Below are 27,659 nucleotides of genomic sequence, written 5' to 3'. Positions count from 1 at the left end.
TCATGGTAATCCTATGTTACTTTTCCATAATTCGTTTTTGTTTAGTATTTTAACCAAGTATGCTATCACATAAATCATTTGGCAAATTTAGAACAGTGTTTTACAAAAACTACCAAAGTTGTGGGGCAAATAAATGCATTTATTTGGTGGGAGTACATGAGATTCTCAATTTAGAAGGTGGACCATGGTGCACATAGAGCATGGTGCACCTTAAGAACATTAGTATATAATTAAAAGAACATATGGTTACGTAAAAAGAACATGGACATATATTTTTTTATATTTTTAATAAATTGTGATTTTTTATAACAAAAAAGTAAAACATTATATTGCATGTTATTTTGTCGTAGTGTCATGTTCGTTTGTTTATGCACATGTGTTCTTTTGATGCACATGGTGCACCATGCTCTATGTGCACCATGGTCCATAGTCCACGGATTGTGTATAAATTAGAGCAGCAGGTAAAACTAACACAATGTTCTGAAAATAAACGCTTGAATTGCATTAAGAACTGAATTCTTGACTTAAAGAACACGGGCCTACACGGCCAATCAAATAGAAGACTATCAAACGGAACTTACATATCATGAATAGGAGCTCCACATCAGGGGCTAGAATTAAATCTTAGAAACCATTTCTCTCGGAAAGCTCTTTGTGTTCTTCCGTAGTCAATCACTCTTACCTTCTTGAGAACCAATTTCTTGCAAGTAATGTTCCGCATCCAAGGCAGCCATGCAACCTGTATCATCATAATCAACAATTAGAACCAAGAACGTAACTCATTCGAGTCCTCCCATTACACCTGAAATATTGTCTACTTATATCTACCAGCCACGTAGAAATATCATTTACCACTAGCAGCAGACAACTGACTTTGTAACCACTTGTAGTATGTTAACATAAAAAACATTCCAAGCAAATGGAATTTACATGCAGCAGAAAATAAAAGATCATACAACTGTGATACCGAGGAAACAGACAGGAAGAAATGAAGCACACAAGTTTTCTTTGTCTCGTTTGGTGCCTTTGAGTAGAACCAGAAATATTTGGCGCTTGTGGATTAGAGCAGAGCAATGGTTTGTCCAATTCCCACCAAGTATGGAGTTCAAATCATCATGCCCCTTACTCCGTGATAGGGGGATATTTTGTATATTACTTCTCGAATTTAAGAAAGATCATGAAAAGAAAACAACATCAAATGGAGATTAAAACAGATGGAACTCTATATCCAAGAGATTGTAAGGTGGCTTTTTGTTTGCTTAGGGTAAAGGGGATGAAATCAAGAAAGGGATAGAGGAGGAAAGGTGAAAAAGACCCAAAATTTACATGTTTGTTTATAGTGCAGAAAGGGAAAACAACATAGTACACAAGTCCATATCTGTCTTCCCTACAACAACCAAAACCCACCACAGTCCACCCCACACCACCACCTCCATCTAACTGCCAACACCAGCAAGGCCCCAACCTGCACCAGCATCTCACTGCTACCGCAAAAATATTGACCGTCGCGCTTCCCGTCTCTCTTTCTCACTCAATGTGGGTCCAGTTCTGATTGTTTGTGTGGATTTCAAGTGTTGGGGTTTGTTTTCTGGTGGGTTGGTGTTGTTTTTTGGCCAACGGGGGTTGATTTTATGGTTGGTAGTAGCAGTTTTCATGGTTGGTGGGTGGTTTTTTGTGGTTGGAGATTGGTTTTCCGGGGGGTGGTGTTTTCGGGGGCAAAGGGTGGGTTTTCAGGTGATGCTGGTGATTTTTTGTGGCCGGTGGCGGGTTTTTGGGCGGTAGAGGGGTCATGTTGTTGTTGGGTGGTTTTTAGGTGGTTTCCGGCAGTATGGCGGTGTTGGTAGACTTGGTGGTTGGTGTCGTGGAGTCAGGTAGTGCTGCTATGGTGTATTAAGTTAGTCAAGGCTGATCAAAGTGTTGGTCAAAGAAGATGAGTAAACATGAATTTGGCGTAAGGTTGATTCCCTTGGGGGGGTGGGGAATCATGGTAGAGGAAGAGGGGAATGATTAAAATGGTCAACAAACAACAAAAAAGGAATGAAGGGGACTGTTTCTCTTTCCCTTTTCCCCCAAAACAAAGGGTCCCTAATTGTCTGGTGAAGAGGGGTTAACAACTTGACACATATGAGCCTGGTGATTAGCAATGAGTGAAAGGGCATGAGGCCATTAAAACTTAGCTTTTGTAAGTGATTCAGGGCTCTTGTGGATCAAACATGTTGTTGACCTCTAATTAGCAGCATACCAGCAATATAGAGAGATTGTCATGAAAATATGAAATACAAAGGGAAAGGGAAAGGAAAAGAAAAACTCTAGATTCTTCCCATCCTCCCCTTTAGAACTCTGTAACACAACAAACACCTAAGAGATCTGCCTTTCAACCAGATAAACCTACACAATCTCCAAATAACAAAGAAAAACCTAACCTTTAGAAATTCAATCAAACTAACAATTAGAAGAATATCTTGGCGAATCACACATTTTATCTCGACACCAAAAATCAAGACGCTTTTGTACTTCCAACCAAAGCTCAATTAAACCAACCCACGAATGTGCATCATATGTCCAAATTCCAAAACTATTGCAAATCATATAAAAGCATGATCAATTATAGGACATAAACAAATAAGACCAGACCATAAAGTCCGATACCCCGTAAGGGTGGAAACTGGGAAGTAAACACTTACAAGTCTATCAAGTGTAAACCACTATAAAGCAAATTTATTCAGCCATTCAAGGTACTACTCATCACGTTGGGTGGAAAAGGCTGTTTTCATTACTAGTTCAAAAGCCATGCTAGTTCAAAAGCCATTTTCATTACTTGGCTTCCTATCCTTAGAAGATTAGCAACAAAAGACAGACTTCTGAAATGGAATATCCAAACTGATCAGTTGTGTTGTTTCTGTAGTACAGGCTTGAAGTCCATAGAGCACCTGTTTTCCCTATATAGTTTTACCGACAGAATTTGAAAGTGAGTGTTGTCACTGTTGAAGATTCGAAGAGATGTTTTACTTTTGGCGCAGAGGTGGCTAAAGCTGCATCAGCATGTAGAAGAAAAACTTGCACATCAGGTTTACGAACGTGCTTTACTGGAGCTCTGTATGATCTTTGGATTCAGAGAAATGAAAGATTTTTTGGCCAACAGAACTGAATATCAGGAAGGTAAGTATTAAACATGCACAAAAGTGCATTAGCTTAGGGAACTGATATTGAACATTTGCACTGTTAACATAGGTTCCGATACTCCACAGGAGTCCACACTGTGATATTGCAGTGGGAGTTGACATCAGCTATTCAAGTTATTATTAAAATAACACAAGAACCAATTCTCATCAGACTTGGTGAAGTGGCATTTCTTCACTGTCCATCATTTGTATTGAATTGAGAAATCATTTTTGGTAGCAATTTTAATCCTCAGGGGACAATAAATAAAGCTAAAAGTTGATGCGCTCTCTCTCCACCATTTCTAGATTAGTATTGTCTTTATCTTTTTCCCCCAACACAACAAACACACAAGTCCTTCAAATACATAAACGATAAACCTACACACATTCTCAAGTAACAGAGATAGACACCCAGGTCTTTCCAACCCAACAAATTAGGCATTATAGTTTCCTAATTAAATTCCACACGTTGAATCACAACCCCAAAATATATTTAAAATGATACCTGCTCAACCTAAGCTCAATTACATTTTTTCCCCAAAGTGCATCACAACTCTTGCTACATTGTGATTTCAGCTTCACAAGATCCAGCGTCAAAATATAACGATGCAACACACACAATGATCAAACCGAAAACCATCAAAGTCTTAGATAATTCCACAATTTCAAAACGGCAGCAAAATATTAGGACAATAATGTACGTCAGTGTAAGCCCAACCAAGTCCTAACTAAACCTACTCTCCCGGATGAATTGTAATCTCTTATGCACACTTTCACGCTCATATAGCACCACTATACACAAGCCCTTCTATCAGATGAGTCACACAAATCTCAAAGTGATAGAGATCAACACCCCAAACCTCAATAGTCTTCTAACCCAAGCACGCGACTAGGTAGCCATTAAAATGACTTGACAAATACCACACAGAAAGGTGATACCAAATTATTACAATGACATACGATTGTCCTACTCAGCTAATCTTACCTAGGACTTTCCAAGTAACATCACACATTCACACCTCTAATTCCTCTAAATCTCTAAATACATAAGCATTACCATTAAAACACAGCAATGCTAGAACAGAACACAGATCAAACCACACCATAAAAGCAATATTTCAAATAAACAAATAGAAGAACCAAAATGCCACTCACCAGTCCCAGCAGCAGTGACAGCCTGCCTATACTTCTTATCCTGAACATCACCAGCAGCAAAAACACCTTTAACACTGGTCTTCGTCGTCCCCGGTGTAGTCACCACATAGCCATCAGCATCCAACTCCAGCTGCCCACCCAAAAACTTAGTAGCTGGTTCATGCCCGATAGCAAAAAACAACCCAGAAACTTGCAAGTCCTTAACCTCCCCACTGACCACATCCTTGACCTTCAGCCCTCCCAAAACCCTATTTTCTTTCTCAGCATCCCCATATGCCTCCGTCACCGTCGAATTCCACAAAACCTCAATCTTAGGGTTTTCTATTGCCCTCTTTTGCATAATCTTGGAAGCCCTAAATTCCCCTCTCCTATGAATTATATACACCTTCGAACCATACTTGGTCAAGAAATTGGCCTCTTCCATCGCCGAATCACCGCCTCCAATCACCGCCAACGGCTTGTTCCTGAAAATCGGCGCCGCGCCGTCGCACACAGCGCAAGCCGATATTCCTTTGTTCCAGAACCCTCCTTCTTCTCCTGACCCCGGAAATTCCAGCTTCTTCGCCACCGCACCCGTGGCTATAATGACTGAGTCAGCGAGTACAGTTTTCGACTCGGCGGATAAGATCTTAAACGGCGTCGTTGAGAAGTCGACCGAGGTAACCGTTTCAGTCAAGATTTCGGTACCGAAACGCAAGGATTGCTGGCGAAACTTGTCGGTGATGTCTAGGCCGAAAATTCCTTCAGGAAATCCGGGGAAATTCTCGACGTCGGTGGTTGTTGTTAGCTGTCCACCTGGCGCGATTCCGTTGGCCATCCATCCTTCAAAGAGAATGGGCTTGAGCTCAGCCCGTGATGCGTAGATAGCCGCGGTGTGGGCCGCCGGCCCACTCCCGATGATACAGAGGCGCGTACGGAGAGCCTGCTTGAAGTCTTCCATTGTAGGGGCGGCTACGGTGGAGAGAGAATTAGCTGCGGAGGAAGTAAGAGAGGTTGTTGTTGTTGCGGCGGCGGCGGGAGAGGAGGAGGAGGAGAGAGAAAGAGGAGGGAGGAAGTTGAGGGATCTTTTGAGGAGGGTGCGAAGTTTTAAACAGCGAGACATTTGGGCATTAGGGGGAGATGAAGAAGACATTTTTGAAAACAAAATGAGGTGCGCGTTTCTTTAGGCGCGAAACGGGTTTTTCATTTTTGTTTTGTGGGGGAGGCGAGGCGGTGTTTTACATTTGACATTGGAAATGTTGGTGGTTCAATTAGTGCGTGCGTGGGGTGGTGGGAAAGAAAGGTATTGGAATTGGATTCTGTTACATACTTTTGGGCTGGGTTTTAAGAGATTGGGCAACTTGTAATTACGAACGAATCTTATAATCTTAGTAGGGTTTGGGCTTTTTTTTTTAATATATGAGAAAATCTATTTTCCAATGTTGGGAGACGGAATATGGTATGTTGTTGCATTTAAGGTTGGAAATATAAAGCACGTTCCGAACTATTCGGCTCCATACACAGCACAAAGAGAAGGGGAGAAAGTGGATCCCCTTGCTACAGGGAACTTGTTCAAGCAAAATGTCGCTTTTCGTTATCCTAAACAGAAAACCTCGGCCAAAGATTAGGCCGAATGACTTAATGCATCTTTGACGGTCCATGCTCGGAGTACGGTGAGACGTGAAAACACCTGATCTCATATCGACCAATCACTTACTACCTAATTCCGAGTTTCAACCGAACTGCTTAGGAAAGGACAAAGAAGGTCTTTAATCTTTATAGCAATCCCCTCTTTGATACATCAATCGTTTGTCTACTCAATATCCTTGTATGAGTTCAAGTTAAATTCTCCTGAAAGATTCAGAGTTTCAAGAAGCATTAGTTCTTTTGGGGTTATTCTCCAGTGTAGGAAGTTTCGCCATAAGCAAACAAGACGAGGTCGCTCTGCTTTGGAAAGCAGAGACAAGAACTAAAGAAAAAAAATTCTCACTTTCGAATCAAAGACTTCGTCTTAAATTAAGGTGTTATGATCTGAATTTTATAGTTTATATTCGCATTTTGGTTTGAATTTTCTACTGAAAGAACTTTGAACGTATTTGCACTAGTGTAGTTAACATGAATTTTTCTATAAGGGTTAACCTCTTTCCTCTTACCCGAATGTCCTACAAGGTCGTACATGTTCCACTCTATTCCGAGGGTGATTGCCTTTCAAAATCAACATCTTCCGTTTTGAAGGGGTTAGTTTTCTTATTATGGAGTACTTTATAGTTCTTGTTAAATATACTAGTACTCGGTGTCAACCATACACATAGGTGTTGTTTGATAGGGCGTTTTTCCGTCGTTGAAAGATCAACACCACAATCAAACAAAATTTATAAAATCGCTAGACTAACCAACTATATGAACTATAGTGGCAAGTATAGGGATCGTCCCAAAGAAACGATGGTTCTCGAGTTTAAACGTCAAGCTAGTTCGAACAAGAAGTTTGATTTGAATTATCACTATGAAGCTAAACTAACAATTAAACTAGATTGAATCAAGGAAGGGGAACGTTAGGGAGTTGGGGATAGTCTAGGTAAATCGGGGGAAATGAACTACCATCTAGTAATCATGAATGATGCAATGACATAGCACATAGGGGAATGAAACCAAATGACGTGCTCGCCACCTCTCGGATAGAGCATGCGAAGCAACCTAGCCTATAGAAGAGCTTTCGCCTAGTCCTACGCTAGATAAGCTTGCATATAATAGGAACTATCATTGACTTGCATGAATTAGGCTCACAAAGTCTTGCCAAACCTAAATCATACATTCCAATCTAATTCAATCAACTAGCATTTGCAACTACTACTCAATTGATCATGGAAAATCCTAGCTCTAAATCAATTTAATCACATCAATCAAATCATCAAGTTCCCCTAATTAAGCCCCTAGATTCTCCCCTTTCCCTAACCTAATTCTACTCACTAATCATACTAGGAATCAAGAAATCCATTAATTCTAGACTAGCAAGCATGGAATTGAAAGATTAGAAAGAGAGAATCAAAGACTAGAACAATCAATTGAACAATCAACCAGAGAATTAAGGATCAAAGTAACTAAAGTAAAATAAAAAAAGAATTCAAGAATTGAAGGAATTAAAGAACAATCAACAATCACAACAAAAGCAAGAATTAAGAAATTGAATTGAATTGCACAAAATTAGAAGAAGAGTTTAGAGAATTACAAATTGATGCTTCAATGGAGGAGAGTTTCTCTCTCTAGAAATGCTGAAAAACTAACTTTGAGAATCTAAAAAAATGTCAACTAAAATTCTTCCCCTAACAAAATAAACGAAAATTCTATTTATAAGTTTCCCCAAATAGAAGCCGAAATTCGAATAAGAGCAGCCCGCGCAACCATTCAGTCGCACAGACCCTTTGTGCGACCGAACGTAAAAAAACCGTTCGAGCAAACACTGAGACCTGTGCGAGCGAAGGCAGCGAAGAACACTTCATTCGTCATGTGCGGCCGAACGAGGAACCCTGTTCGGTCGAATGGGGTTTCTTTGGCTCATATCTCCTCTGCAGTATGATTCTCTCGAACAGAAGGACTTGTGTGGGCGCACAACTCTTGTGCGGTTGAGTAGAAAACCTTGTGCGGTTGCATCCCAAATTTGAGACATTCTTCTTCCAAAAATCAATTTTGTGCGACCGAACAACAGAGCACGTTCGATCGCACAATCCCTGTGCTGTCGAGTGGAAGACCTGTGCGGTCGCTTTCCAAATTTGAGACATTCTGCCTCCAAAAATCCATTATGTGCGACCGAAAAATAGAGCACGTTCGACCGCACAGAACTGGATATTCCTTGATGCCCATTTGCACTCCTCTGTTTGGGCGCACAAATCATCACTCGATCGCACAAGCCCTGTTTTGGCTTAATTCTACTTGTTTTCCATAACTTTTCATCATAATCACCTATAAAGCACAAGATGGAACGAAACTTATAAAATTCACACAAAAAGCTATAAAAACTATAAAAAAGCATAAAAACTAACATAAAATCCTAAGCTAAGAGCGACATAAATGTCGCTCATCATTGTTTCGGAGTTGAAACGATGGTATGAGCGTCCTTGGTGTCTTGGGATCCGGCCACGTACAATGCATGCAAGATGAACTCCCGGCCAAGGGGGGCCTGAGGTGGAGCCTCCGACGCTCAAGTCAGTACAATTGATGTAATATTGAGAGTATTTTGGGGAGAGAGAGAGAGTAGGGTGGCTTCTCTAGGGTTAGAGAATGACATTTTTACCTTCCCCCTTGAGGGGTATATATAGTGCCTTGTTGGGCCTTTGAGGCCTTATACTGATATTGGGATTGAGTAGGTTTTATTAGCTTTTGGGCTAAAATTGTATGTCCATTTTAACACCCAAACAACATGCCCCCCAAACCCAATTCTATTTGAAAAATGGGTTGGATTTTTATTTTGAATTTTACCTTCGGATTTCACCTTTGGCTCGGATTTAGAGCTCGGCTCGATTTTTATCCTTCGGCACTGTTTTTATCCTTCGGCTCTTTAAGAAACTTTAGATTTGAATTTGTACTTGATACGAATTCGGAAATCTATTTTAAGAACTTGCTAGCTCGAAGGCGATGCCGATGTTTAGTTTCTTCCAAGTTTCTTGTGATCCGTAGATACATCAAAGAACTTGCTTGTTTATCCAAGATTCTTGTGATCCGTAGATACATCCAAGAACTTGCTCGTTTAATCCAAGTTTTGGGGATCCCAAGATCTTTCCAAGACTTGCTCATTTATCCAAGATTCTTGTGATCCGTAGATACATCCAAGAACTTGCTCGTTTAATCCAAGTTTTGTGGATACGAAGATCTTTCCAAGACTTGTTCATTTATCCAAGATTATTGTGATCCGTAGATACATCCAAGAACTTGCTCGATTAATCCAAGTTTTGGGGATCCAAAGATCTTTCCAAGACTTGCTCATTTATCCAAGATTCTTGTGATCCATATAGATACATCCAAGAACTTGCTCGTTTAATCCAAGTTTTGGGGATCCGAAGATCTTTCCAAGACTTGCTCATTTATCCAAGATTCTGGTGATCCATAGATACATCCAAGAACTTTCTCGTTTAATCCAAGTTTTTGGGATCCGGAGATCTTTCCAAGACTTGCTCATTTATCCAAGATTCTTGTGATCTGTAGATACATCCAAGAACTTTCTCGTTTAATCCAAATTTTTGGGATCCAAAGATCTTTCCAAGACTTGCTCATTTATCCAAGATTCTTGTGATCCGTAGTTACATCCAAGAACTTTCTTGTTTAATCCAAGTTTCGGGGATCCGAAGATCTTTCCAAGACTTGCTCATTTATCCAAGATTCTTGTGATCCGTAGATACATCCAAGAACTTTCTCGTTTAATCCAAGTTTTGGGGATCCGGATATCTTTCCCAAGACTTGTTCATTTATCCAAGATTCTTGTGATCCGTAGATACATCCAAGAACTTGCTTGTTTATCCAAGATTCTTGTGATCCGAAGATACATCCAAGAATTTGCTTGCTTATCCAAGTGGATGATATTCGGTTGACCGAGGGCAATTCCTGATGCTTAAGGTTTCCAAACTCTTGTGATTCGAGGATCTGGGCAAGAGTTTGCTTAATATACGAGCGGATGAACCTTGGTTGGCTGAGATGCTCTATTACAAAAAGGGATTTTGACATTAGTCTTTGTTCATTTTGTTGTTATGAAGTTGACTTGCAAATTCGATAGTGTGATACATCAACAAATAAGTATATATGAGTATTGCAAATTGCAAATTGCACTATTGACATATATTCATGGTTTAAAAATGACATTAGATTTCATATTTCTAAGAAATATTAATTTCATACTCTCCGATACATATTCTCAGCATGCCCCCTGCTCATGAGTTGAGTTTTGGTCGACTTATGAGTAGTATTGGATAAGGTAAGTATAATGTCATTGTGCTATGATGAACATTTGATGGAATATTCTCTTAAAAATGCACTAAGTTTGTCATTACTCGATTGTTTAACAAACGATGAGCTTTATTCATCTTGTTGGTAGATCAAGTGAATATTATAACGCAAGTATGCTCGGCTAATATGCTTTATCATTGTCAGATAAATGCCAAGGCAAACAAGATTATTCAAAAAAGTATGAGCCGAGGCCACACAATTTTGAGCTCTATATTTAGCGTACTTATGTTTGTTAAACATGAATATATAATTTCTTTTGGACAAGATAAAAATATTTGAGGTGTATGCTCTTTGCAAAGTAACTTAGGATTAGACAATGTTTGCCAAATTAAGTCTTCAAGAATATCGAGCCTTTTACCAAATCAATTTTATCAAGTCAAGTAAATTATATGTCAAAATATAAAGTACAAAGCTTAAATAAATAGATAACTTAGCCTTGTAGTCGGATGAGTCTTTACTACGTATACAATATAAGTCACACATTTTAAGGCCATATGGGATGCAACTTGATCTTTGCAACCTCGGATGGACCAATGTATGTAACTTGAATTTCAGCTTTATTTGATTTGTTTACCTAACCAATATATTAAAGATGAAGATTTCTCCTCCTCTTTAAAAGCCCATTACTGCTGCTCCTCGTTTTCTTTAGAAGCTCAAAAAATGGAGATTTATCGCAAACTCACTTTGATTTATCACAAACTCACGGTTCGCCGGTTGCCTTCGGATGGGTAAACCTGGCCGGTAAACTTCGGCGTGTCAGCCTCGGCGGCTCTGCCTCGGCGGTCATGACCCAATGAGTTAAGCATGACTCGGTCCTCGGGAGACTAGCTTCGTGAAGCTACTACGACCTCGGCAATGACTTCGGCATTGGCTCGACTTTGAGTTTCGACACTAAGCTCGAGAGTATGCTCGGCACTACGCTTCGGCATTGAGCTTCTGGAGCTGGCATCTTCGGCTCCGTATCTACTGCTGAAGCTTTGTAGCCTTGTCAAGTAAAATAACTTGATTTTCTTATCAAGTAACATAACTCAACTTTTTTCCGCAACTTGCATTCAATATGTACCAGTCATTTATGCCATTTCTTATTTGTGGGTCAGATATTACAAGTTTCATGCTCAAGGAGCATTAAATTGCCAATTTCGGCTCCAAATTGTTTCCTCATTTGTTGGAATACAACTTGGTATTCACTTTGCTTCATAATAAAGATGAAGATTCCTTATTTGACTTATCACAAACCAACTGCTCGTCGGTTGCCTTCGATTGGTAAACCTCGGCGGATAAGCCTTGGCGGTGATAACCCAGTGAGTTAAGCTTGACTCGGACCTCGGGAGGCCTTCACTTCAGGAGGTCAGCTTCGGAGCTCTGGCTTGATTCGGCATTTGGCTCAAAGCTGCATCCGACGTTGGAGATATACTTGTCTTCGTCTCCGATGTTGGAGATATAAGCAGCTCTTATAACTAATTGCTGATGGCTTGACTTGTTTCTCCAAATTTTGAAGAATTGAAGCTTGTAGTTCAATTTCCATGTGTTTTGCTGACTGCTGATTAGTATATTGCCTCTTGCGTTCTTCTATTAGTTTGAAGATAATTCAGCCACTTATGGCCAGTGAGGTAGAAGATAGATATTGATGTTGTAAGTCTTGTATTTTGAACAATGAGATTTTGTATTCATCCCTGAAGACTTTGCTCAAATAAAGGGCTAGAGTAAGCTCCCGATTGCCAATTTTAGCTTATCACATCATGCTTGTTGCACTATGGTGATATTTTTACTGATATTGTGGCTCGGATCATCAACTTTTGAAGTTGCAATTATGAATTTGCCTTCGTTGTGGTTTCCCATTTGCCTAGCATATCATCAATAAGTAATTTTATTGATATTAGTAAGTAAAAACATCATAAATAAGGAAAGCTTTTTAAATACGGTATGACTTCATTGAAGCGTTATGCCTGTTGCTAACAACTTGGTGGGTAGCTAGTAGGGGTGAAAGTTTGGTAGCAAAAAACCGAAAACCAAACCGAACCGAACCGAACCGAATAAGAAATTCGGTTCGTTTTTTTTCCTATTCGGTACGGTTTGGACTGAGATTTTTTAAAAAGTTGGTTTTATGGTTTGGATTGGACTGAAAAGTCTGAAACCGAATAAACCGAACTAAAATAGAATAAACCAAACTTAGCTAAAAAGTATAATAAGGGCCCAAAATTTGGCTAAAAACAGGTATAATATAGGCCCAAAAACAAGCCCAAATGAAAGGCCCATGAAAATTCGGTTTTATGGTTTGGATTGGATTGAAAATTTAAAATCTGGAATGGTTTGGTTTTGATTAAAAGGTTATTTGGTTTGGATTGGGTTTCAAAAAATAAAAACCGGATTAGTTCAGTTTGGATTCGATTTTGGCTTTAATCCAAACCGAAAACCGAACTTTCACCCCTAGTAGCTAGCACGCTTAGAAATGACCGTGGTTTAATCAGATTGTAATTTGATGAGCGGTTGATGCCTATACACGACAGGATACATACTCCATCAATAAAGAATAGTCTGCCTGAAGGAAATAATGCCCTTGGTCCAAGTATGCATTCAATGTTAAGTCTAATAAATGCGGTTCAGTATTAATTAACAAGTTAATAATTCAGTGAGATCAAGTGAGCTGAATGCCTAGCTAGAGGCCGCTTCAGTTCAAGTGGAATTAATGATATTAATCCACAACTTACTCTTGACTGAACCCGTAGGGTCACACAAATAGTACGTAAACGGATCAAGTATTTAATGGCATTAAATACTCCATCTATGGATATTCGGAATCGACGGATCTTGGTTTCAGTGGGAGCTGAGATCGTCACAGGCAAGAAATGAATACTCCGGAAACGATAATATTGCCGGAAACGGAAATATGGATCGTATCGGAAATATAAATATTATCCAAGTTGTAGATGTTGCCGGAAACGGAAACATGGTACGTATCGGAAAATATTATCGGAAATGGAAATATTGTCGGAATCGGAAATATTGCCGGAACGGAAATATTGTCAGAATCGGAAATATTATCGGAAAATAATTCCGGAAACGGAAATATTAAATATTTGTTCGAAACGGAAATTAATTCCGGAATCGGAAATATTAAATATTGTTCGTATCGGAAATGAATTCCGGAACCGGGAATTTAATCGGAAGCGTATCGTACGAATTAGCATCGGACGAGGCCTGCCAGACGAAGGCCCAGCACGAAGCCGGGCCATCGCCCAGCAAGCCAAGCGCAACAACCACACGCCAAGCATACGACCAGGCCCAGCCGAAGCTTGGGCGCGCTCGCGGGGCTGCGACGAGTGGGATGGCGCTGTGCGTGGGCCGCAAGGCCTGCGTGCGGTGCTAGCGTATTACTCGAAGTGTGTTACTCGAATCCTAAGGCTACCGGGATTCGTCATATGATTAAATCTAATCCTAAAAGATTTAGTTTATTTAATTAGAGTCCTAGTAGGATTATAATTAAATAAATTAGTATCCTAATAGGATTCCAAATCCTTTTCCATAACTCTATAAATAGGTGCCTACGGTCACATATTTACAACGAGTTTTCAAGTATTCAAAGTGAGTTTTTGAGAGAAAAATTCAGTCACACAATTGCCCAAAAGTGCCGAAAATAATAGTACCTTAAGGGCGATTCTAGTTGGTCAATCTTAAGGCGGATCTGGACGTGCTGTGGACTATCTACGGAGGGACGACACTTGGAGTCCTAAAGACTTGTTCTTGTTCGGTTCGGGCGCAGCTAGGGAAGGCACGCAACAAAGAGTATGCATCTAAACTATGCTAAATGATTATGTGTAAATAATATGTATTCCTGGCTTTATGGTTTTTCCGCATGATTTATGAATTGTCATATGTATCATAACCTAACAGTGGTATCACGAGCCTCTTATTATTTTCATAATCTAAATTGCATGAACATGGTTAAATATTACAAATTTGCAAGAATTGAAAGGGGGTGATTAATTTTCGTAATTGTTAATTAATTGCAAATTGCGTTTATTTAATTATACGTACGCAGTTTTTCGGCAGTTTCTTCGTTACTCATCCAAATCGAGTGATTTTTGTGTCAATTCCGCATGTAAAAGACATTCTAAAATTTTGACAAAAATAGTCTTTTTCTGCCGAACCCAGAATTCTCAAATTCGAAGCCTAACTATGACTTTTCGGAGGTTTTAGTTTTTCGAATGCAAAATTTCGTAAATTTAAGATGTTAAATTAAATATTTGCGATTCTTGTTGATAAATCTTGAATTTTTGATTGACCTACTGTATATGTTTAACAAGTTTGAATGCCTAGCCTTGTTAATTATGCAATCTAATTTGTAATTATGATTAATTTGTTGAAAATTAGAATAATTTAGGATTAATTTGATTTTCATAATTAATTATAATTTAATTAGATACCTATGATTAAAAACCACCATAAAAATTGTAAATTTATGATAAATTTTAAATTTTTATGACCTACGCTTGAATCCATGATAATCGGAAATCAATTGAATAATAAATTTTCGATTTTTCGCCCTAAAATTATGAAATTAATATTATTTATTAATTTGTCATTAATTTTAAATATAAAATTTTTAAATTTTATGCGATTCGCTCATATAACTTGCACGCACAAAGCAATGGACGCTACGTGTTACCCTTAAGGGGTGTTGTATAGTGCGGGCATGTGACGACGAGCAAGGGAGCTCGTCGCCCATGCGGCACGAATGCAATGAGCAAGGCCATGGTGCACGAGCACAAGGCAGCAGCCCTGCCTTGTGTCGTGGGCTATGAGCAATGGACGAATGGGCATGGGCGAAGGCAAGGCACGGAAGTCGCGTGTGGGCAGCAAGCGAGCTGCGCCACAGCGCGCACTGCCTCGCGCAAAGCGTGCAGAGCCTCGCGCGCAGCGAGCGCAAGCTCGCGTGCCACGAGTGCTCCGCCCAGCGTCGATGCCTCGCATAGCGAGCGATGGCTCGCAGCATCGAGCGCTGGCAAGCGCGCGCAGCGAGCGCTGGCGAGCGCGCACAGCGAGCGTTGGCTCGCATGCAGCGAGCGCTGGCGAGCGAGCGTAGCGAGCGATGGCTCGCGTGCATCGAGCGCTGGCGCGCGCGCAGCAAGCACCCGCTCGCATGAGGCCTTGCGAAGGAAAGCAGCAGCAACGATGCGACGCAGCGCATGGGCTGCGCGCACATGGCCAGCGATGGTTGTGTGCGTGTGGCCCATGGGCGTACGTCGCGTAGGGTTGTTGCGTTGCGATTAGATCGTTTTGAAATTTTAATTTGAAAATTTCAGTTTACGTAATTTTAATTAATTTTAAAATTAATAATTTAAATTATTTTCTTGGATTTTAATTTTGAATATTGTAATTATAATAAATTTTATTTATTCTAATTATTTTACTAAAATTAAAATCATGAATTAATTTAAATACGACTGAAATTAAATTAAACTTTTTGGATTCAATTATAAATTTATATGAGCTTTAAATTTTAATTAAATTTGTATGTTTCCGGTTAGACTAGAAATACATTTTTATGTTTAAAATTAGTAAAGCATATGAATTTATTGGTTTAAGTGGGAGCCATTTTAGTCATAAACTCTTGATTAGGTCTACAAATCCTTAAGGTTAAAACAACTATATTAGAATTAATAAGGACTGAATAATTGGTAGATTATTGGTGCCCTTGATTAATTGCTGCAAATGTTTACGTGATGCATAATGTGTTTTACTAACCAGCTATGTGGGCCATTCATGATAATGAATGGGTGAATGGTATATATTTTATATGTACTGTTTTGCAGGTTATGAAGTGACTAGTATGGCCCAAATAGGATAGAAAATATGGTCTGTGTACCATTAATTTGAATGTAATTGGTCTAAAGTACCAAAGTTGTTTTTCAATTCAAATATGGTCTGCGTACCATCAAATAGTTGTAATTAGTTTTAATTATAGCTTATCCTATTTGAAGAAAATGGTGCCTCCCACGGAGATTTTCAAGACGGACTTTGAAGTTAAAGCTTCAAGATGAAGTCGGGCCATACTAGATCACATTTATCTTATGCATGTTTTAAGTTATTTATTGCTTTTAAATATGTCTTAAAATGCATGAGATCAAAAGCTTGATTATGTTGCATGATTAAGGATTTTAGTTCACTTAAAATCTAACCAACATAGTAAGAGCCTTAAGTTCCAAACTTAAAAATTGAGTTAAAAGGTGCCATGCCAAAATATACACTTGCTTGGATATCCTTTACATCAATCTAGTAATAGTTTTCGCTCAGCGAGGTGTTACTTATTGGTCCTAAAGGGGCAAGGTACACAAATAATTGTGAGTACATGTTAGTTTTGGTGAAACTCAACGATATAAGTAAGGAGTCCTTTTATGTCGTGGCAAAATCGATAGGTTTACCTAATAAGTTCTTAGACGTACCTATCAACCAAGAATAGTTTCTAGACTATTAGCAAAAGGCTTTTGCTTACCTAAGATGTTTTAGGATTAAGTCGACAAACTGTGCTTAGTTCTTCAATGATTTTAGGATCTTGGAATCATTTTATTCACACCTGCCGGAACACATAACTTGAATAAAATGCTTAATAAACATTGAATTATGCATGTATGCTAGAATTTAAGTTTATTAAGAGAAACTGTGAATGGTTATTTATTTGTTTATTCTTTTCAATTGTAGTTTTAATATGGCAAACAACAATTCATTCAACATTCGATCAATTCTCGAAAAGGAGAAGTTGAACGGGAAGAACTTCCTTGACTGGCAAAGGAACTTGCAAATAGTTCTTATGCAGGAAGAAAAGGAGTATGTTCTAGAAGAGGCGATGCCCGAAGCCGCAGGCGACAGGGTCACTCAGGCAGCCCTCAATCGTTGGATTGATGCCAACAAGGATGTGAAATGTCTAATGCTCGCCACCATGAGTGCGGATCTACAGAAAACGTTCTTCAACTCAGATGCTTTCACAATCATCAGTGAGTTGAAAAACATGTTCCAAGATCTGGCTCGAGTCGAAAGATTCGAGACTCATAGGCAAATTCTTGAGACCAAGCTTAAGAAAGGCGAGCCCGTAAGTCCACATGTTCTCAAAATGATTGGACTCATTGAGAATATGAGTCGGCTGGATCAGCAATTTTCTCAGGAAATGGCTATAGACACCATCCTCCATTCTCTTCATAGAGGGTATGATCAGTTCAAACTGAACTACAGTATGAATAGTCTGGACAAAACGCTCACTGAGCTTCACGGTATGCTGAAGACCGCTGAAAAGACGCTCAAAAGTGATAAGCAGGATGTGCTTATGGTGCGTGGGGGCAAGTTCAAGAAATCTGGAAAGAAGAGGAATGCTAAGAAAGGTGGCAACAAGGCCAGCCCAACTAAGCAAACTGACGCCAAATCTGTAAAGAGGAAGGTCAGTCAACCCACTTCTGAATCCGAATGCTTCTACTGCAAGAAGAAGGGGCATTGGAAGAGAGATTGCTTGAAGCTAAAGGAAGATCAGAAGAACGGAACAGTCGTTCCATCTTCAGGTATTTTCGTTATAGACTGTATACTTGCTAATTCAACTTCTTGGGTATTAGATACAGGTTGTGGCTCACACTTATGTTCCAATCCACAGGGACTAAGAAGAAGTAGAAAGTTAAGCAAGGGTGAAGTCGACCTACGAGTGGGAAATGGAGCACGGATTGCTGCATTAGCTGTAGGAACTTACTATTTGTCGTTGCCCTCCGGGCTAGTTTTGGAACTGGAAGAATGTTTCCACGTTCCAAGTCTTACTAAAAACATCATTTCAGTTTCTTGCTTAGACGCTAAGGGATTTTCCTTTTTAATAAAAGACAATAGTTGTTCGTTTTATTTTAAAGAGATGTTTTATGGATCTGCTAGATTAGTCAATGGACTTTATTTATTAGATCACGACAAACAAGTATATAAAATAAATACCAAAAAGGCCAAAAAGGATGATTCAGATCTCACCTATCTGTGGCATTGTCGATTAGGCCATATAAACTTGAAACGCTTAGAAAGACTTCAAAAGGAAGGAATTCTAGAACCATTTGACTTAGAGGATTATGGTAAATGCGAATCATGTTTACTTGGCAAAATGACAAAGCAACCTTTCTCTAAAGTTGGAGAAAGAGCAAATGAACTATTGGGTTTAATCCATACAGATGTATGTGGACCAATGAGTACAAATGCTAGAGGTGGTTTCAGCTACTTTATCACTTTCACTGATGACTTCAGTAGATATGGTTATGTCTACCTAATGAAGCATAAGTCTGAATCCTTTGACAAATTCAAGGAATTTCATAGTGAAGTAGAGAATCAATTAGGCAAGAAGATTAAGGCACTACGGTCTGATAGAGGCGATGAATATCTGAGCTATGAATTTGATGACCATCTGAAAGAATGTGGAATTCTATCAGAATTGACTCCTCCTGGAACACCACAATGGAACGGTGTGTCGGAACGGAGGAACAGAACCTTGCTAGACATGGTCAGGTCAATGATGGGTCAGGCCAAACTTCCATTAGAATTTTGGGGACATGCACTAAATACAGCTGCACTCACTATAAATAGAGCTCCGTCTAAAGCTGTCGAAAAGACTCCATATGAATTATGGTTTGGAAAGCCTCCAAATGTGTCTTTTCTTAAGATTTGGGGATGTGAAGTATACGTCAAACGATTAATTTCAAACAAACTTCATCCAAAATCTGACAAATGTATCCTTGTGGGCTATCCAAAGGAAACAAAGGGGTATTACTTCTACAATACATCTGAGAACAAGGTGTTTGTTGCTCGAGATGGTGTCTTTTTGGAGAAAGATCACATTTCCAAAATGACAAGTGGGAGAAAAGTAGACCTCGAAGAAATTCGAGTCGAACAACAAACTCTAGAGAATGCTCAAGATGACATTCAGGATGAAACTCAGAGATCTTTAGAAGAATCTGGTGAGAATCATGGTCAATCTAGAAATGTTACCCCGCGTAGATCGCAAAGATATAGATCTCAACCGGAAAGGTACTTAGGTAATTTGACGAACGAGAGCTATGACGTTCTATTACTTGAAAGTGATGAACCTGCGACTTACAAACAAGCTATGACGAGCCCTAGCTCCAAGCAATGGCAAGAAGCCATGCAATCTGAATTAGACTCCATGTCTGAAAACCAAGTATGGGATTTGGTCGATTTGCCAGATGGCTACCAAGCCATTGGAAGCAAATGGGTTTTCAAACTGAAAAAGGACAAGGATGGGAAACTTGAAGTTTTCAAAGCTAGATTGGTTGCAAAAGGTTACAGGCAAGTCCACGGTGTGGATTACGATGAAACCTTTTCAGCAGTAGCAATGCTAAAGTCTATTCGGATAATGTTAGCAATCGCTGCATATTACGATTACGAAATATGGCAGATGGATGTCAAAACTGCTTTCTTAAACAGCGTTTTAACAGAAACTGTGTTTATGACACAGCGTGAAGGTTTTGAGGATCCAAAGAATGCTAAAAAGGTATGCAAGCTAAAGAAGTCAATCTACGGATTGAAGCAGGCATCCAGGAGCTGGAATATACGTTTTGATGAAGCAGTCAGTGACTTTGGTTTCATCAAGAACGCAGACGAATCTTGTGTATACAAGAAGGTCAGTGGGAGCAAAATTGCTTTCCTAGTATTATATGTCGATGACATATTACTTATCGGAAATGACATTCCTATGTTGAACTCTGTCAAGATTTGGCTTGGGAAATGTTTTTCGATGAAAGATCTAGGAGAAGCACAGTACATATTGGGCATCAAGATTTACAGAGATAGATCTAAAAGGATGATTGGACTTAGTCAAAGCACTTATATCAATAAGGTGCTTGATAGGTTCAAGATGGCGGACTCCAAGCGAGGCTACCTACCCATGTCTCATGGAATGACTCTAAGCAAGAATCAGTGCCCAAAAACACTTGATGAGCGTAGACGAATGAATGGGATTCCATATGCATCATTGATTGGTTCAATAATGTATGCTATGATATGTACACGCCCGGATGTTGCGTACGCACTCAGTGCTACGAGCAGATACCAGTCAGACCCAGGAGAGGCGCATTGGACTGCTGCCAAGAATATTCTGAAGTACCTGAAAAGGCACAAAGATGACTTCCTGGTCTATGGTGGAGATGATGAATTAATTGTTAAAGGCTATACGGACGCAAGTTTCCAAACCGACAAAGATGATTTCAGATCACAGTCTGGGTTTGTCTTCTGCCTCAACGGAGGAGCAGTAAGCTGGAAAAGTGCTAAGCAAAGCACCATTGCGGATTCTACAACTGAAGCGGAGTACATTGCTGCACATGAAGCAGCAAAGGAAGCTATATGGCTAAGGAAGTTCATAGGTGAACTTGGTGTAGTCCCCTCCATTAAAGGACCAATAGCCCTGTATTGTGATAATAACGGAGCTATTGCACAGGCAAAGGAGCCTAGACACCACCAGAGAGTCAAGTATGTACTTCGTAGATTTCACCTTCTACGAGAGTTCGTTGAAAGAAAAGAAGTCGAGATAAACAAGATTGGAACTGATGACAACATATCAGATCCATTGACTAAACCTCTGCCGCAGGCGAAGCACAACTCGCACACTGCAGCTATAGGAATCAAGCATATTGGAGAATGGCTTTGATGTCCCTGTTTAATGTTTTAAAGTTTTAGAGTTTAAATCTTTGTAAAACATTATTGGTTAATCATTCAAAATAAATGAAAAGAATTCATTTTCCATTTAATTTGTGGTTTATTAAATGATGAGTCCCTTCAATTTGACAATATATTCAAGATAGACTGTCAGGACCAGTCCTGTGACTAAGAAATGTCTATCAAGTGAACTTGAATGTCAAAGGTTGAAAATGGTCCCTAGTCGGAGTTTTCTATAAAATTGGACGCATAGAAAACGTTAGACGATTAGAATGCAAGATGACTAGTAGTTCTGTTTCTTGAACTATGTGGACATGGCAATGTCATAATCATTTGCATAGATACTTACTTTGGGAAGACTAGTATCGGACAAGACCTATGAAACTTTACTGTAAGAGATGAAAATCTTGAAGGAAATAATGCCCTTGGTCCAAGTATGCATTCTATGTTAAGTCTAATAAATGCGGTTCAATATTAATTAACAAGTTAATAATTCAGTGAGATCAAGTGAGCTGAATGCCTAGCTAGAGGCCGCTTCAGTTCAAGTGGAATTAATGATATTAATCCACAGCTTACTCTTGACTGAACCCGTAGGGTCACACAAATAGTACGTAAACGGATCAAGTATTTGATGGCATTAAATACTCCATCTATGGATATTCGGAATCGACGGATCTTGTTTTCAGTGGGAGCTGAGATCGTCACAGGCAAGAAATGAATACTCCGGAAACGATGATATTGCCGGAAACGGAAATATGGATCGTATCGGAAATATAAATATTATCCATGTCGTAGATGTTGCCGGAAACAGAAACATGGTACGTATCGGAAAATATTATCGGAAATGGAAATATTGCCGGAATCGGAAATATTGCCGGAAACGGAAATATTGTCAGAATCGGAAATATTATCGGAATCGGAAAATAATTCCGGAAACGGAAATATTAAATATTTGTTCGAGACGGAAATTAATTCCGGAATCGGAAATATTAAATGTTGTTCGTATCGGAAATGAATTCCGGAATCGGGAATTTAATCGGAAGCGTATCGTACGAATTAGCATCAGACGAGGCCCGCTAGACGAAGGCCCAGCACGAAGCCAGGCCATCGCCCAGCGAGCCGCACGCAACGCACACCTCGACCAGGCCCAGCGCAAGGCCAGGCCCAGCCAAGGGCGCGCGCGCGCACGCAGCACCGCACAAGGGCTGTGCGCTTGTCGTGGGCCGCAAGGCCTGCGCGGGTGCACGGCTTGTGCGATGCGTATGCCGGAAATCCTAATTCTATTGGGATTCGTGCGAAGATTAAAATCCTAATCTTATTAGAATTGCTTTGTTATTTAGAGTCCTAATAAAGTTCTAATTAACAAATCCACATCCTAGTAGGATTACAATTCCTTTTCCATACCTCTATAAATAAGGGCCTAGGGGTCATTATTTATACATAAGTTTTCAAGTATTCAAAACTAGGATTTTTAAGCAGAAAAATCAGCCATAACTCTTGCCCATTTTAGCCGAAAATAATAGTACCTTAAGGGCGATTCTAGTTGGTCAATCTTAAGGCGGATCCGGACGTGCTGTGGACTATCTACGGAGGGACGACACTTGGAGTCCTAAAGACTTGTTCTTGTTCGGTTCGGGCGCAGCTAGGGAAGGCACGCAACAAAGAGTATGCATCTAAATTATGCTATATGATTATGTGTAAATAATATGTATTCCTGGCTTAATGGTTGTTTCCGCATGATTTATGAATTGTCATATATATGTATCATAACCTAACAGTGGTATCACGAGCCTCTTATTATTTTCATAATCCAAATTGCATGAACATGGTTAAATATTACAAATTTGCAAGAATTAAAAGGGGTGATTAATTTTCGTAATTGTTAATTAATTGCAAATTGCGTTTATTTAATTATACGTACGCAGTTTTTCGGCAGTTTCTTCGTTACTCATCCAAATCGAGTGATTTTTGTGTCAATTCCGCATTTAAAAGGCATTCTAAAATTTTGACAAAAATAGTAATTTTTCTGCCGAACCCAGAATTCTCAAATTCGAAGCCTAACTATGACTTTTCGAAGGTTTTAGTTTTTCGAATGCAAAATTTCGTAAATTTAAGATGTTAAATTAAATATTTGCGATTCTTGTTGATAAATCTTGAATTTTTTATTGACCTACTGTATATGTTTAACAAGTTTGAATGCCTAGCCTTGTTAATTATGCAATCTAATTTGTAATTATGATTAATTTGTTGAAAATTAGAATAATTTAGAATTAATTTGATTTTCATAATTAATTATAATTTAATTAGAAACCTATGATTAAAAACCACCATAAAAATTGTAAATTTATGATAAATTTTAAATTTTTTATGACCTAGGCTTGAATCCATGATAATCGGAAATCAATTGAATAATAAATTTTCGATTTTTCGCCCTAAAATTGTGAAATTAATATTAATTTATTAATTTGTCATTAATTTTAAATATAAATTTTAAATTTTATGCGATTCGTTCATATAACTTGCACGCACAAAGCAATAGACGCTTCGTGTTACCCTTAAGGGGTGTTGTATAGTGCGGGCATGCGACGACGAGCAAGGGAGCTCGTCGCCCGTGCGGCACGAATGCAATGAGCAGGGGCATGGTGCACGAGCACAAGGCAGCAGCCCTGCCTTGTGTCGTGGGCCACGAGCTATGGATGAATGGGCATGGGCGAAGGCAAGGCATGGCAGTCGCGTGTGGGCAGCAAGCGAGCTGCGCCACAACGCGCACTACCTCGCGCAAGCGCGCGCAGCCTCGCGCGCAGCGAGCGCAAGCTCGCGTGCCACGAGGCTGCGCCCAGCGTTGATCGCGCGCAATTGCTCGCGCACAGCGAGCGATGGCTCGCGTGCATCAAGCGCTGGAGCGCGCGCAGCAAGCGCTGGCGAGCGATGGCTCGCGTGCGTCGAGCGCTGGCGCGCGCGCAGCGAGCACCACTTGTGCGATGGCTTGCGATGGGAAGATGCAGCAGCTATGCGACGAGCGCATGGGCTGCGCGCACATGGCCAGCGATGGCTGTGTGCATGTGGCCCATGGGCGTGCGATGCGTAGGGTGTTTGCGTTGCGATTAGATCGTTTTGAATGTTTAATTTGAAATTTTCAGTTTACGTAATTTTAATTAATTTTAAAATTAATAATTTAAAATTATTTTCTTGGATTTTAATTTTGAATATTGTAATTATAATAAATTTTATTTATTCTAATTATTTTACTAAAATTAAAATCATGAATTAATTTAAAATTCGACTGAAATCAAATTAAAATTTTTTGGATTCAATTATAAATTTATATGGGCTTTAAATTTTAATTAAATTTGTATGTTTCCGGTTAGACTTGAAATACATTTTTATGTTTAAAATTAGTAAAGCATATAAATTTATTGGTTTAAGTGGGAGCCCTTTTAGTCATAAACTCTTGATTAGGTCTACAAATCCTTAAGGTTAAAACAACTTGATTAGAATTAATAAGGACTGAATAATTGGTAGATTATTGGTGCCCTTGATTAATTGCTGCAAATGTTTACGTGATGCATAATGTGTTTTACTAACCAGCTATGTGGGCCATTCATGATAATGAATGGGTGAATGGTATATATTGTATATGTACTGTTTTGCAGGTTATGAAATGACTAGTATGGTCCAAATAGGATAGAAAATATGGTTTGCGTACCATTAATTTGAATGTAATTGGTCTAAAGTACCAAAGTTGTTTTTCAATTCAAATATGGTCTGCGTACCATCAAATAGTTGTAATTAGTTAAATTATAGCTTATCCTATTTGAAGAAAATGGTGCCTCCCACGGAGATTTTCGAGACGGACTTTGAAGTTGAAGCTTCAAGATGAAGTCGGGCCATACTAGATCACATTTATCTTATGCATGCTTTAAGTTATTTATTGATTTAAATATGTCTTAATTATGCATGATTAAGGATCTTAGTTCACTTAAAATCTAACCAACATAGTAAGAGCCTTAAGTTCCAAACTTAAAAAAAATTGAGTTAAAAGGTGCCATGCCAAAATATACACTTGCTTGGATATCCTTTACATCAATCTAGTAATAGTTTTCGCTCAGCGAGGTGTTACTTATTGGTCCTAAAGGGGCAAGGTACACAAATAATTGTGAGTACATGTTAGTTTTGGTGAAACTCAACGATATAAGTAAGGAGTCCTTTTATGTCGTGGCAAAATCGATAGGTTTACCTAATAAGTTCTTAGACGTACCCATCAACCAAGAGTAGTTTCTAGACTATTAGCAAAAGGCTTTTGCTTACCTAAAATGTTTTAGAATTGAGTCGACAAACTGTGCTTAATTCTTCAATGGTTTTAGGGTCTTGGAATCATTTTATTCACACCTGCCGGAACACATAATTCGAATAAAATGCTAATGACTTGTTTAAATTGCATGATTGCTTTCATTTTCAAGTTATTATTCATGATAAATGTTTAGACTTTGCATGCTTCAATGTATGTTTTAATTATTGTTTATAATTAAATATCTTGCACTGCAATAAATCCTTTTAGAAAGGTAACAGTAAATTTCCTCGATTGGTAGTGAATCCAAGAACGATTCACGGAAATGAGAGAAAGTGAGCAATTTAAAATGTACGTTTCTTATAGCGACTTTTGTGGTTGTTTTCGAACATCAAAGTCGAATGGCAAACCAATTGGTGCTTGTGAATTCAAAATACACTGTAGTTTTGAGATCATAAAGCATTGAGTTTAATACACTCAGCTTTACCAATGGTTAACAATCTAATATCTTTGTCCATTTAATTCTCGAATGAGTCTAGTCCCTAGACATTCGAATAGATCGATGCTTAAAGAACTTTAGAAGCTTCTGGTAAGATCATCTAGTTGAAACTTAATATTCAACATAAATTAAATGGTAAGAACCTTGTTGGGGTGACATTGGACATGTCTAACAAAGTATAAAAGTCAACACTAAAGAATTCAATTCTTAAGACTATAAGAAAGGGTACAAGAAATAGGAAAACGAGGAACAAATGAAAGGAATTTACGATTCCGTTTCTACCTATAAGTTCACGTTTAAAGAGAAGTGACCTAGCAATCAAACTTCCTTGGTATCATATACCGCTTGAGGTTCTTACTTCGGTAATAACTCAAACAATGGAAGCTAGGATACACTAATGACCTACAAGTGGGAAATGAAGCATGGAAATGCTACATTAGTTGTAGGGTCATCTAGTTTGTTTTAAGTCCTTTCAAAGGCTGGAACTTAATGGCTATTTTGTTCCATAATCAACATACCTAAATTTCTGTTTTCAAACACAGAAAGACTCACATTCAAGAAAACCAAAAACAATGTTTGTTTGTTTATTTGAATGAAATGGTCAATTACAGGTTGAGTCAATATGCTTGATTAAAACAAACAACTCTTTAAAGAACTTTACTAGGTTCAAATCAACCCCTTGATTTGAGTTCCACTAATCTTTGGCATTGTTGCTTAGACCATGTCAACAAGTTAACATTCACAAGCTCTATTTTAATGGACTTTTGAAAGTTGGTTGATTTCTAGATCAACTTAAGACAAGCTAGTCTTACTTGTTGAAAGTAACAAAGAATATGAACTATTGTTAGAACGCCTAGACAATAGAGTTCAAAGCTAAAGAAAGGTTTTATGACTTTATTATTTCACACAGATTTGAGTGAATATAGGTTTATTTACTCAATGTCATATAAGTTTGAATCTGTTTGGCTAGTTCAAAGATTCAGAAGTATAAATCCCACTTGGTAAGAAATCATAAAGATCTAGGTTAGATCATGTTGATGATTACTTAAATCAAGAATGATCATCAATGATTGTGTAGTAAAATTCACAATCTAGCTCCATAAGATATGGCATATCTAAGTTGGAATGATCGAAGTCGATTAGTACTTGATTCGATCAATGATGGATCATAAAGACTTTTCCTTTAATTTCTAAAACAAAATGCTCAACTACCACCAAACTAAACTAAATTCGTCAAAGCTATAGAAAAGAAATTTCAGAATATCTTTTCGATAATATATATATCTAGAGAGTTGCTAAACTCAGTGGGAGCTTAGCGGTTGTTATTCAACAAACTAAGGCCCAAGTATAGATATATGTTTCATTGTGATTTATTCAAATGAGACACAAGGGTATTGTTTCTACCATGAATTTTTGAGAACATAATGTTTGTTTGCTCGAAATAATGTCCTTTTGGAGATTCGTTTCCAAAATGACAAGTGGGAGAAAATAGACCTCGAAAGTCTTCGAGGCGAACAACAAACATAAACGGACATTCCGGAGGCTTTTCGGAGTGCTTCAGAAAATCCGAACTTATTCTTTAAGGACTTTAGAAGTGGCTTTAAAGAATAGACATCTCTTAGAAGACTTTACAAGTGCTTCAAGGAGAATAGAATATTCAAAGGACTCTCAAAGTGCCTGTTGATATTCTATTGTTTAATGTTCTATACCCAAGTAGGCATAGAGTTCAAGTCACTGAAACTATGAGATTCTTCTATTAGATAGTGAAGAAACATAGAGATCAGGTCAATGAAACTATAAGATTCTTCTATTAAATAGTGAAGAAACCTACAACTTGCAGTCAAACTATTATCATGTAGATTAATGAGTTTGTGACTTGTAAGAAAGCTATGACGAAACCCAGATT

The 27,659-nt window shown here is 38.7% G+C and overlaps 1 protein-coding gene across 1 annotated transcript; it reads right to left on the bottom strand.

Annotated features, from left to right (window-relative positions):
• Positions 1-478: 478 nt before the first annotated feature.
• LOC110806050 (thioredoxin reductase NTRB) lies at positions 479-5,556 on the bottom strand. The gene is made up of 2 exons (XM_022011687.2): positions 4,317-5,556; positions 479-739 (listed from the first exon to the last, which is right to left on the bottom strand). The coding sequence occupies exons 1-2, from the start codon at positions 5,446-5,448 to the stop codon at positions 669-671; spliced, it is 1,203 nt and encodes a 400-aa protein (XP_021867379.1). The 5' UTR covers positions 5,449-5,556; the 3' UTR covers positions 479-668.
• Between the last annotated feature and the right edge of the window lie 22,103 nt (positions 5,557-27,659).

The sequence above is a fragment of the Spinacia oleracea genome, chromosome 3 (genome assembly GCF_020520425.1).
Source record: "Spinacia oleracea cultivar Varoflay chromosome 3, BTI_SOV_V1, whole genome shotgun sequence".
NCBI lineage: Eukaryota > Viridiplantae > Streptophyta > Magnoliopsida > Caryophyllales > Amaranthaceae > Spinacia > Spinacia oleracea.
Note: the sequence above shows the minus strand (reverse complement) of the source record. Positions and strands in the feature narration are given on the sequence as shown.